We start from the raw sequence: 13852 nt of genomic DNA, 5'->3' as shown, positions 1-13852 counted from the left end.
AATAGGTAACGCACTATCTAGAGTGCTAGGGCGCTGTTGGAGCGCAGGCTTGAACAGTCACCCAAGCCACTCCGACTCAATTGGATGTGTTTTTGAATTCTCAACGACTTCCTTCTCATGTGAGCTCGTAGGACGGTCTTTAACCACAGGTCGGTTAGAGGTGAGTCATTAGTAGAAAGCGGTCCTACTATTGCAGGCCTGGGCAAGATAAGGCCCCAGGGCCGGATCCGGCCCATTGAGTCATTCTATCCGGTCCAGATACATCCATTTTTTTTTAAATAATAACAAATAAAAAATACCTGACGAGGTCGCAGATTACGTTACTTTATTTACTGTTGCATATTTATTTATTTTCAAAGTAAATGTCCCGTGGCACTCCCAGTAATAAGTACAGCAGTATCATACTGTCTGTTTAAAATACCTTTAAATTGAAACAAGGTATTTGCGTTGCTATTGATACGTACGGACCAGCACCATAATCCACGCACGGAAGTTATCATTAATACGTACAATAGCGATTTCTGGAAATGAGCCTAAGAAAAGTTGATAACGAAAGCAGGGTATTTAAAAAACTATTGACAGGAAAATATTTATTTGCAGATGTTGCAGGTAAAGCAACTTGCTTAATATGTTAAGCTAACGTCACACTTTTTAAAGAGTACAATTTGCAGAGGCACTTCCAGAGCAAGCATGCAGCGAAATTCAAAAACAATTCAACAAGTCCAAGCGCAGATGCAGCCTCACTGATGAACATCTTGCAGCAGTACCGCACACTGCTTCAACAGAACCGCACACTTCTTCAACAGAACCGCACACTTCTTCAACAGAAACGCACACTGCTTCAACAGTACCGCACACTTCTTCAACAGAAACGCAAACAGCTTCAACAGAAATGACTCCTGACTTCACCTCACTTGTCAACGCCCATACGAGGCTCTCCTGTTCATATTGAGTGAGTAGCCCTAAAAGTTGATTTCTTGGGTCTGGGCTGCTGGAATCGCTGTCGTTAAAAGCACGTAGTACAAAAAAGATACTGTATGAAGTTAGATGACGGCAATTATACCAACATTTGCTTTGAGTGAAAATCTTCAGAAGTGATTTCATAGACTTATGTCTCCTCTAATAACTATTATACCTATATAACTGTTATACACTATACATTGTGTAATGTAGCTTACTCTGTTGAGTTGAAAGTTAAGTTTTAAGGCAAATATGTGTTGCAACATTTCTGTTGAGGAATAACCCTAAAAGGGATTTTTTAGGCCTTTGTCTGCCATAATAACAGTTGTTAACCGAAAATAATAATAAAACAGTGGCCTACCCCTGTACTATTGGAACAGAAAACAGGTGTTCATACTAATTATTGAGTTTGTCTGCTGGCCCTATTTGTTTTCTCTTTGTTTACTTTTGTTTTTTACGTGAGACTTAAACCACACTTTGTTCTCCACATATTGCACAACCACTGGCTTTGTTCATAGGTGGTGCACTATATATAAAATAGGGTGCTAATTGGGACTGACTAATCGAACGTCATAACATAGTAGCAGTTCGGTTCTTCAGAGTCTTTCTTACCTGGTGGAATTACTACAGCACTGGCCTTTCAATAAGTGTTATTGCATTATGCAGTATCACAGTCATGCTATTCACCTATAAGGATGAGCCACAAGCTGCGGTATGTTTTTACAAGTCTCATCTGGAAAACATCAACATGAATTGATGTGAATTTACCATGTATCTTCAGTTTAAAGGTAATCATTTGTGGGTGTAATGTCTGGCGACGCTACCATGACAACCATGTGACAAGGCCAACGAGCCAGGCTTCAGTACTAGCACAAAACAACAACTACTCAATAACAGACACTGTCCTTAATTCATTCCATTTGTTTCCATCAGGGTTGGGCTCAGTTTAAATTCAATTTCGGTCAATTTTGGAAGTATAGTGTAATCCCTTCCACATGCTTTTCAATGCAGGCAACGTGGACTTCAGTAAAAGTTATGAATTTAATTTAACTGGACTTAATCACAAACCTGTTTCCCCTTTTTCACATACAGAAGCTCTGTCTTCTCTGAATCGATATGTACCACTGTACATACTCTGTGTGGTTGACTGACAACTTCAATTCACATGATTAACACAACCCATGGGAACACTGCATTAACACCGACCCATACGACCACTGCATTAACACCGACCAATGGAAACACTGCATTAACACCGACCCATACGACCACTGCTTTAACACCAACCCATACGACCACTGCATTAACATCGACCCATACAACCACTGCATTAACACCGACCCATACGACCACTGCATTAACACAGACCAATGGGAACACTGCATTAACACCGACCCATACCACCACTGGATAAACACTGACACATACAACCACTGCATTAACACTGACCCATACAACCACTGCATTAACACCAACCCATGGGAACACTGCATTAACACTGACCCATACGACCACTGCATTAACAACGACCCATACAACCACTGCATTAACACCAACCCATACAACCACTGCATTAACACCGACCCATACAAGCACTGCATTAACACTGACACTTACAAGCACTGTATCAACACTGACCCATACAAGCATTGCATTAACACTGACCCATACGACCACCGCATTAACACCAACCCATTCCAACACTGCATTAACACCAACCCATTCGACCACTGCTTTAACACCAACCCTTTACAACACTGCATTAACACCAACCCATTCCAACACTGCATTAACACCAACCCATTCGACCACTGCATTAACACTGACCCATACAACCACTGCATTAACACCAACCCATACAACCACTGCATTAACACCGACCCATACAACCACTGCATTAACACCTACCCATACGAACACTGCATTAACACCGATCCATACAAGCACTGCATTAACACCTACCCATATGACCACTGTATCAACACTGACCCATACAAGCACTGCATTAACACTGACACATACAAGCACTGTATCAACACTGACCCATACAAGCATTGCATTAACACTGACCCATACGACCACCGCTTTAACACCAACCCATTCCAACACTGCATTAACACCAACCCATTCGACCACTGCATTAACACTAACCCATTCGACCACTGCATTAACACCAACCCATTACAACACTGCATTAACACCGACCCATAGCAAACACTAAGCACTCCGCTACGGTGTCTCCTCAATATGCTTCCCCTAATAGACACGCGCGCCACACACACATATGTCTTCCTCCGTTCCTCCCCTGGCCACGCACACACACAGCCCCACTCTGATGATGGATAGGCCGCAACCAGCCGGCACTGCCACAATAAATTGATTGATGATTTAGAACCAGCGTGCGGGGCGAGTGTTACGGTGGGGTCTGTATGGAAATAAATGCCCCAGATACGGCTGGTCATTAAAGGTGCTGTTTTGAGGAGATTATGTCCCGGTAATGAGGGGACGGGAGGGCTACAGGCGTCGTGAGGGTGTGTGTGTGTGTGTGTGCGCGTGTGTGTGTGTGTGTTGAGAGATACGGGGCAATGCCCTTGGATAATGACAGCGGAGATAAATGGGGAGTAATTACATTGAGATGAGGAAGATGATGAAGATGACGATGTTGAAGGAGGGGAGTGGGAGCCCAAGGTTAACAGGAAAGGAGGTGAAAAAGTTGTGAAGTTAACAGATAGCTTTCTGAATGGAGAGAGATGAAGAGAGAAGAGGAGATGAGGAGGTGAGAGGAGGAGGGGTGAGGAGGTAGAGGACAGCAAAGGAAAGAATCGGATGGAAGAAGATATTTGGTTATTTGTTTTTAAATGTCATTTAAATGGAACATTTTTGTTTTGTTTATGAGACAGATTGGCAGGTCAACAGGTTTTGTCTTGAGCTCTTATTTTCAGGGGTTGCAGCATTCAAAGACCTGGACCAATCAGCATTTAGGGTTTCAATCACACAGTTCAAAATGCTTGTCTGATATTTGCTCTTCTAGCGTTTGGAGATTCTCATGTGCTATAATGTGCTATAATTCATTACTATTATTATTATAAGTATTATAAAACGCTAATTAACAGTAGCAATAATGTCTGAATGCCAATCGGTACCCTAGACCCTCTTTATTGCCCTATTTATGACCTGAACTCCATGGGCCTCTGTCAACCAAGACGCACTTTGTAGGGCATAGGATGCCATTTAAGAAGCAGACGTTGTTACAGTACCACAAATAAGGTCAGACAGGAAGAATTCTCGGCTCATCTTCAAAGCTGACAAGCTGCCAAATCGTTCAGACACTGCAGGGCGTTAAATGACAGCTCTCAAACTGACACGTAGTAGGAGCAGCTCTTTAGAAAGTGTTTGTAAGTGATGAGAGTATTAGAGGAAAACAGCAGTGTCAGGGGAAATCACAACTGAATACTTAAAGGCAGCATGTTCCCCTAAATCAGAGGTCTCAAACCGGTTCCATGGAGGGCCGAGTGTCTGCAGGTTTTCACTCTCATCTTGTACTTAATTGACTAATTAGGTCACTAATTGGTTCGTTTCTACCCCCACCTGGTTGTTTAGGTCTGAACTGGGAACCAATTTAAAGGAAAACCCAAAAACCTGCAGACACACGGCCCTCCGTGGAACCGGTTTGAGACCTCTGCCCTAAATGGTTCTCTTTTGGCCAAAGTTAAGCACACAATAGGACGGGATACAGGATCACTTCACAGACGGAAAATAACCTCACGTGCCTTAAAGAAGGCGTATCATTACTACAGGTCACCACTGGCCTAGAGAGTAACACCTGTGTGTTTCTATGCCTCTCAGAGAAGGAAAGCTAGAAAGAAAGAAAGTCAGTGAGTGTGAACAGGTAGCCGAGTGAGAGGGCGCGACCCCCGACCTACCACCACTCCGCTGTCGGTGATGGTCTCCCGGTAGGTGAAGTTGCAGACAGCCCAGGCCAGGTAATAGGTGGACATGCGAGGAGTCCGGGCGAAGTGGTTGGTCACCCAGCCGTCGTCGTCCGAGATGGAGGCCTCCACGGGCATGTTGGACAGGGAGAGGTAGGATGCGTCGTGCCTCAGGATCACCCGGAACGTGGCCTTGTAGACGGGCTCGTCGAAACACGGGAAGGCCTTTCTGGCGTGGGTGGGGGAGAACTGTGTCACCGCCATGTACCTGAGGAGAGGGAGTCAATTGAAAAAAGACAATGAGCGAGAGCAGGAAAAGGAGATATAGAAAGACAGAAAGGGAGAGGAATAAAGGGAGAGGTAAAAGCACAGCCAGAGATAAAGAGACAGGGATGCAAATTGTTAATTTCACATTAGATTAGGAGAAAAAAGGAACCTATTTAAATGGGCAGAGAGTTGTTCTATTCATAGAAACTAGTAATCTCACCTTGACTCATCTATTCTCCCGAATGCAATGGGCCTTTGAATACTGATGAGCTCCGAGTTCATACTGAAACATATAGTCCTCATGTTTTGGTTTGAAAAATGACTGAAAGGGCCTGAGAAGATGTCACATAATAATGGAGAGGTATTTCAAATAATTCCCAGACACACATTTGGTCGGTAGAGAGTCCTTTCTTTGCAAATGCACTGACCTATATAATACAACATGCCTATTTGATAAATAGTAGCTGCTCCTAACAGCTTCTGCTTTGAAGAAGTCTTAGTTTCACTTAAAAGCCACACAGGGCAGTTCTACTGCTCATTCCGTGCCCACGTCAGCTTGTTGTAGCGACTAATCTCTACGGCAATTGGTGTCACGGTAACAATCTTATAATTGACAGTCAGCAATTGCGGTTTATTATAATGTCCTGTAGTTTATTCAAAGAAGCCACAAATTGATTCACAGTAAGAAAATAAAAATCCCAGTAAAACCACAATGTTTTAAAAAGTATTAGGTATTATTAGCATTTATTTCAAATTTTGTTAAGTCTTTCCCTTGTTTTGTATTGATTTATGGTTTGTTTGCTTTTTACAATTCTTGTACTTTGGCCCATTGCCAGACCCCTAGAAAGCCTGCTATTATTTTTCTGCTTTTCCCAAATCCTCCTAGTGATTATCATTCCAGAGACAGAGTCATGACTGACAGAACTGCAGCGTCAGGAGCCTGGGAGCCTCTTCCCTCACAGAAAGACTGAACAAGTGTGTATGTGTTTGAGTGTGTTTGTGTGTGTGTGTGTGTGTGTGTGTGTGTGTGTGTGTGTGTGTGTGTGTGTGCGTGTGTGCGTGGAGATGGTTAAGAAGGGAGCTCTGAGGTAAACTATGCCAGACTTGTGATGTTGATGCTAGTGATGGTGGAAATGTGATTTCCAACATTACTCAATATGCTTTTTACCAAACAGACATCTGGATTACAACCTATCAAAGCATTTCAAACCACTGACGAGAGGAGGATGGGGAAGGAAAAAACTGACTTTAACCTCTAAGGGGACCAGATCGCTTTTTATCCCTCCATCTTTTCTCTCATCCGTCCATCCTCTGCTATCGACACGTGGAAGATAACGGAGACCAGGGGAGAAGCTTTTCCAGGGGAGAAGCTTTAATCATCGATCATCACAGAGCCGCAAGTTTTCCCGAAGAGACTTGACGCCCCTGTTAGCATTTGGCCCAAATGGCACACTGTCCCCGCTGTAGTGCCCTCGGTTTTAGACTCAGGACGAAAGTAGTGTGGTACATTGGGACATTTCTGGTTATCTGGATCAGAGGTCCAGTCAGTCTTATTGTCTGTCTGTTTGTATCGCCCTGTGATTGAGCTGACAGAATGACCGGCCAACTGAATGACTGGTTGACAGAATGACCGGCCGACTGAATGACTGGTTGACAGAATGACTGGCCGACTGAATGACTGGTTGACAGAATGACTGGCCAACTGAATGACTGGTTGACAGAATGACTGGCCGACAGAATGACCGGCCGACTGAATGACTGGTTGACAGAATGACCGGCCGACTGAATGACTGGTTGATAGAATGACCGGCAGACTGAATGACTGGTTGACAGAATGACCGGCCGACTGAATGACTGGTTGACAGAATGACCGGCCGACTGAATGACTGGTTGACAGAATGACCAGCTGACTGAATGACTGGTTGACAGAATGACCGGCTGACTGAATGACTGGTTGACAGAATGACCAGCTGACTGAATGACTGGTTGACAGAATGACCGGCCGACTGAATGACTGGTTGACAGAATGACCAGCTGACTGAATGACTGGTTGACAGAATGACTGGCCGACTGAATGACTGGTTGACAGAATGACCAGCTGACTGAATGACTGTCTAACAAGTCCTGTTCTTTGCTTGTAGGATTAACCTGAGTGATCCATCACTAATGCTGAAATGCACACTGTAACACTGGCATTGACAGTTAGGGTAATCTGAGATCTGTTGTGGTGAAGCTGCAGTGTTATTTAGCAGTGTTATTTAGCAGTGTTTACACACCTGAGGGATTTATAAACTGTCCCACAACCACCCACAGAAAAAGATTGGTCCTTCCACACACACACACACACAGTTACTTACTGTGTTGTTTGCGGAGGTTCTTTATCAATTTGATTAACTTTATTTGGACATACTACATATTACATACTGTATTACTGGACCGGAAATGAAGAATAGCCAGACCAATGCTTTGGTGATGAACCGCAGGTACTTAGCCCGGGAGACCGTATCCTCTGCTTCCTTTATACCTCCGTCTTAACGCTTCCACGGACCGCCGCAGCTTAGCAGAGCACTGGGTTTGCAACACCAGGATATTGGGATCAGGAGCGAGGCCACCCCGTGCATAAAGCCCACGCAAGCACGGCCGTAAGTCACTTTGCATAAAAGCCCCTAGATTGCAGACACCATGATAAACTGGTACTCTCCTTTCACAGCTCGTAAATGTACACAGCCGAGCCTGATCATACGCTGGCCCCTGGGAAGGCGAATGGAATGGAGAAATGTATTCCCTCTAACGTAAACATGTCACTGTAATGACAATTAGCTACACCGTGTCTCAGGCTGGGGGAACAATCGTCTCAATATCAATTAACAAGGTATATAGGTTCACTGTCATCCCTCCATTTCTCCAACTCTTCCATCCTCCATCACTCCATCTCTCTACCCTCTAAATCTCCATTCCCTCCATCGTGTAGACATTTCCTTCCTCCGTCTTTCTACGCCTCCATCAAATCATCCAACCATTGCTCAATGTGTTCCCACCCCCCACCCTTCCAGTTTATAGATAACTCCCCACTACCACAGAGTGCTGCTACATAGCTTAGCCCCGTGTCTCCCAAGATGTTCAAAGGATAAGCAAAGTCCGGATCAGTGTTTAAGATTTCATGCCCTGACACCCTAAAATAGGTAGCAGAACAGAGTGAGATATGTAGGGGGAGGGGGAGGGGGAGGGAGGATGGTTGACAGAGACTGGCAGACGGGGGTTGAGGGCGAGAGATGTAGAGAGGGGGGGGGGAAGGGGGAGAGAAAGGGGGCGAGAGGACGGTTGGCTGAGGGGCTGAAAAGTCTAGAACATTGCTGCTATTAGAGAGGTGAAGGCAGGAGCCGGGGCCAGGCACAGGGGGGAGGCAAAGGGGAAGCAGCGGATCGAAGGAGGCATTAGAATAGTGTTAAAGGGTGAGGAGGGATCCCATGCGGGGGGGGGAACGGATGGAGTGTGTTTGGGATGACGATGAACCCGTAGGCAACAGCGGCCAGGCTGGAGGATCTCCAGCGTCGCTGGGCGATGACCGGGAAACATCAGTCAGGGTGCGATTCTGCAAAGCAAATAGTGTTTCCACAGACAGAGGCCATCTTTCAGGCTGACAAGACGGCATGGTGCGAACTCCGTGGTTGCGGAGAGATTTTATTTTGCTAGAAAATGTACAAAAATAAATAAATAGAAACAGTGTTTGAAATTTAAACAAACCCTAAACCTTGACGACTGTTAAAGAGTTCCCCTGAATATCTTACAAACAACACTCTGTTGGCAAACCGTGCATTTACACTGCTCTCGCCTGACTGACAGGGAGTCAGCACGATGGCACAAACGCGTCCGGGACCAGGCTAGGGTCCCCCTCCCTTATATTGTAAAACACTTTGAGCGTAGATCTGTACTGGAAAAGCTCTATACATATTCAGTCAATGTTTATGGCTCATTACAGCTTCTGTTTGGGTACATTTGGTGCATGTACTTAGGCCTCATGAACAGCGTCGTCCTATTCTGTGTCTCCGGACCGACGCACCTTTTCTGGCCATCTCCCAAATGACGCCCTTTTCCCTATGGGGTGCGCCACTTCGTCGCCGGGACCTACTGGGACCTGGACCGGGGTCAGGCGCTACATCACAGAACTAACCAGCCCACTGAACGTGGGAGCAAGGGTCCCAATTGAGACAAAGACTCTGTTTGTCGTCACGGCCAATCCGGTCAGTGTAATTAGCATTGATTTCCTGTTTGCAAATCACTGAAGTCATCTCCTTTAATGATCCCCTGCCGGTCGCCCGTCACAGCACAGGGCTGAATGAAGGGTACAAGTCACCAAGTCACCTATTGACCAGGCCGGCTGTTGGCCGCGCGGCTCACTGAGCTCCGATGACAGTAACTTCGGCTGACAAAACAGGGGAGACCCAGATGTAAACGGATTCCGTTAACTGTGGATAGGGGATGGACAGCGCTCTGAGACGCTGGTATTGATACTGAGAAGTTCTGAATCTCCCATTTTATTGGTTTAATTGGACGTTTTGGTGATAGCTACGCACGTTGGTCAGCAATGTGCTACAACAGCCAGCGTAAATTGACAATCTGACACACACATGTCAATCTGAAAAAAGTATAGAAGCTACTCTAATGTATAAACATATTGGAAACAATAAGGCCTAATAAAGCCCTTAGTTATTGGTTGTCTGGCCCTGTATTAGTATTCAAATCAACTGGTACTTTTATCTGTGTCAATTGGATTCTTACATTTTTCAAAGAAAATTTGGGGAACCCTTGGAATAACCCTTCTTAGATTCCAAAACCTTTTGGTTGAAATTAGAACCTATTTGGTTCCATGCCAAACGTTTGTGTTTCAGGCGGAACACCTTTGGTTCCAGAGAGAACCCTTTGGATTTTATTTTGGCAAACAACAACAAACACAGTTGGGCCTACAATGAAACACAGTTAGGCCTACAGATTAATTTGGTGCTTGACCGTGGATTTGAATGAACAATTCAAAATCAAGGAAAATTACAAGGAATGTCTTTCTTTCTAAGCACTGCTGCAAAGGACCGATGAGCATTCTTTAGGGGAGAGTGAAAGTAATCTGGCTCTGCATTTTGTGCCCCACAAAAATCCACATAATTCTCGCATTATGTTGATAGTCCGACGTTCACATATTGTGTAGAAAATGTAGGGTATGGTAAATAGGGAATTAGCCACTTGGCATGATGCCCCCGCTGGTCACTCACCGCTTTGCACTGCTGTGTGCTGCCAGACTCTACCAGTACGCGTCAACGGCTGTGTTCCAGAGGACCAAAACACGGGCAGGATATTACAGACGGCCTAATCTACAAATCACCTTGCATCACAAATAATGGCTTATCATCAGTAAGTCTGTAACAATTTACTCATGATACGTGACGGTTTTGATTTCACGAGCACAGGCAAGTTCAAACAAGCTTTAGCTTGTTGGGACTCGGTGTTTGTCATAACTCTCAATGATGGCATTTTATATTATTAGCTTCACCCCACCTCATTAACGTCCACCCACCCTGTAGCCAATGATTTGTATTTTATGTAACCGTTATTTGTCAGTTAACAACCAATTATCTTTTACAAAAACACACACACTTTACACAGCTTTACACTGCTCATGGTAATTTGGCAGTATTTATGCAGAATGACTCAGAGTTGCTGTACTCTGAGTCATATTAATGTACAGTACCCATCTTCATCAATGAGAGGACAAAACTTAACCGCTTGATTGTATCAAGCCACCTTTCAGAAACCTTATGGGTGCTGGGTCAGATGTTCTAACCACCAGCCTTCTGCCCGAGTAACATGTTAACCATGACTTTTTTTCTTTTTTTTTTTACTGATTAAAGCACCAGATCGTAACTTCAAAAATCTTTGGACTGGGAGACATTTCTATTTTATTAATTTTTGAGTTCAAAGAAAAGGATTTCACAATATAATTTTTTCAAGACTGGCAGTTAAAGTGAATAGCATTTTGGCATCAGAAATACATAGCTAATAATGCTTATCTGAATAACTGGCCCTAAATAGCATTAACACATTTTGGCAACACTTTGGTGGAACATCAACGAAAAGTGGAGAAATGCCTGGGAGTCGAGCTTCAAACGTCTATTTGTGGCACAAATAGTAAAACAATGTCTTTAAATGTGACATTGTGTTTCCTATTGTGGTTACCTTAACAGATTAAGCGAACATCATCATAACTCAAAGCTTGGACGAATAGTAAGCTACGCACATGTCTTCAGAGCCAAACAAGACAGCGCATTAATATTCGACTGAGAATGACCCAATTCTGTGCGTAATACGTGCGTAAAAACGTCACTTTTTAATATTTTGGCTGACTCGCTTTAAATTTGGGAAACAGTTAGGATAACGCATTGACTGTAGTCCGCAACCAAAAAAACTCACAAGGTAATGCGGTGGGGTGTGGATGCAAACATTACCTTCTCTCGCCGTGTAGCATATACGAGCTGCGGAAAAATCCCAAGAGTTCATTTTCTATTTGAGCTTCAAAAGTAATGTTTACTTTGTAAGTCCTCATGGGCTTCAGTTCCCTGTGCAACGCGATCACATAAACCTGGTTGGCTGGGTAGTGGAACTGGCGGTGGATTCTCATGACTCCGGGTTTTTTGTTATCCGAATACACTGCCACTTTCTCCAGCTCGAGACCGTCCATGTGCAGCACTATGAACTTGGTGGTGTATACACACTCGAATTCAATGTTCACTTCCCCGGAGAAAGTAAAGTTATCCATGTACACTGCGAGTCGGAGGTCGTAGTGGCGGGGCCGGAGAGATGCAGGTAACCGGTGGTGTCGCCACGGTTGGGTTTCCTCGTCTTTGTGGTTCCCATTCCCATCCCGGGACCCGTTAAACTTGGCGTTGGAGCCGTTGCCCGCTCGTGAGCTACTCTCCCCGGCGCACTCCTCAAACCGGATGCTGAGGAGAACCGCGATTACCGTGACAATGATGAGAGTGAGTATAGAGATGGCGAACCCCAGGACCAGTCTTTTGTGGACGGTGATGCTCCGCTCTGTGGTCCGTGGCCGAACCACCACGCTATCGGCCCATTGATCCGACAGGCCTCGGCCGTTCCTCATGTTATTATCCTCTATCCCCATCTGAGTGAATGATAAACCCTTATTGCCACGCTTATTCTCAAAAGGCATACTCTGTTAGATCAGAATATGACGTTCGGTTGGGGTTCGTGCGCAACAGGGAAACAGAATAAGGATAGTAGTATCAGTCATGTCCAATATAGTTGCCACTGAAAACAGTCACAAATATGCCGCGGAAACGCGCACGACTGATGCCCTACTGAAGCCCCGGGTGGTAGCGACGCGGAATCCTGTTAAGTGTCCAAAATCAACTTTCCTGTCAAGTAGAAATCATTGTTGTAAATGTGATAAATCGTGAATATTGGCTTTTCATTTGCTATCCTAATTTTTCTCCAATTCCATTCACGGCCTCCATCTCCGCGCACACACGGTGCTGTACAGAACACAATCCATCGCGGGGACTGATGCTGCCGCTGCCGCTGATGATGCTGCCGCTGTTGAGTGACGGTCCTCTCTCTCTGAGCGTTGCGCGCATATTGAGAGCTGCTACCAAAGCTACAACATAACGGACCGGGCTGCTGCACCTCTCTCTCTCTCCCTCTCTTTATCTCTCGTTCTCTCTCGTCCAGCACAGCAGCAATTCCAGCCTACATCTTGTGAGGAGGAACTCACGACGGATTTCTGCCAGCTGGGAGAGAAAAATAATTACTGACGACAGAGAGCCAATGAGTTCGTTGCCGGAGAACAACTACACGACAATCATTCCGAGATGCGCAGTAGGACAAAGTAAGAGAGCTCACCCTCTCTCTGTGCGGTGTGGCAGCCCTTTCTCATCGCTAGTCGAGAAACTAGAGTAGAAAGAATGCCTGATCAGGCAATTATATTTGTGGGAAAATACAGTTTCAAACGGTAGTCACGTGCTAAAAGCGTCGAGTGGTTACATCTCAACAGCTTTCACGGAATATTAAACTCTGTCGGGCTGCCTGCAAACAATTATTTTCTTGGATTGGAACGATGCCTATCCACAGACTCCCCTCCCACAGATGTATTTTCATTAGTATACAGATCTCAACACCTCTATACCATCATGGCATTCGTGGTAGGAGTGATTATGAGGGCAACAGTCTAATTTATATAACGGCAGTGTGATGCCATAGCCTAAATGCACATTTACGCACGGACATTACCAAGAAATGCAGGGTTTACACGACATGAGCTGACTCTTAATTGTGTGATATTATTAGCAATTTGTCAGAAACATGTTAGTACAGTCACTGGCATCATTGTCATGCGCTGCAATGATATCAATACCTATCTCCTACTTTATAGTAATTTTATTTTCGCCATCTTGTGGACTGAGAAAAAATCGCAGCGTAAATGTTGATATTTTCTCACACAACATACTGTACATAATGACAAAGGCCCTTACTATTTCCATAAACGTTTCTCAAACCATTTCGATTTATAACTCCACAGATTAGAAGACAACCAAATAGTGTTTTCCCATTGATTTTATGCAATATTGTTAACAGGTAAAACATATTTTAACTCTGTTGGGAACCCAAATAAAATATTGTTAAAACATCAA

General features: G+C 44.6%; 1 protein-coding gene across 2 annotated transcripts in view; it reads right to left on the bottom strand.

The window, feature by feature from the left end:
* LOC105023119 (thyrotropin-releasing hormone-degrading ectoenzyme) overlaps window positions 1-13083 on the bottom strand; it is a 162485-nt gene extending 149402 nt beyond the window's left edge. Inside the window, exons 1-2 of one of the 2 annotated variants that reach the window (XM_034287934.1) lie at window positions 11651-13083; window positions 4884-5157 (exon numbers count right to left, since the gene is read on the bottom strand). In XM_034287934.1, the coding sequence (XP_034143825.1) occupies window positions 4884-5157; window positions 11651-12375 (999 nt within the window). In that variant the 5' untranslated portion in view covers window positions 12376-13083. The remainder of the gene's footprint in view (window positions 1-4883; window positions 5158-11650) is intronic. The other variant, XM_034287935.1, reaches the window with a different exon arrangement.
* Between the last annotated feature and the right edge of the window lie 769 nt (window positions 13084-13852).

The sequence above is a fragment of the Esox lucius genome, chromosome 18, assembly GCF_011004845.1.
Source record: "Esox lucius isolate fEsoLuc1 chromosome 18, fEsoLuc1.pri, whole genome shotgun sequence".
Classification (NCBI taxonomy): domain Eukaryota; kingdom Metazoa; phylum Chordata; class Actinopteri; order Esociformes; family Esocidae; genus Esox; species Esox lucius.
The sequence above is the reverse complement of the archived record's forward strand: the minus strand, read 5'-3'. Positions and strand labels throughout refer to the sequence as shown.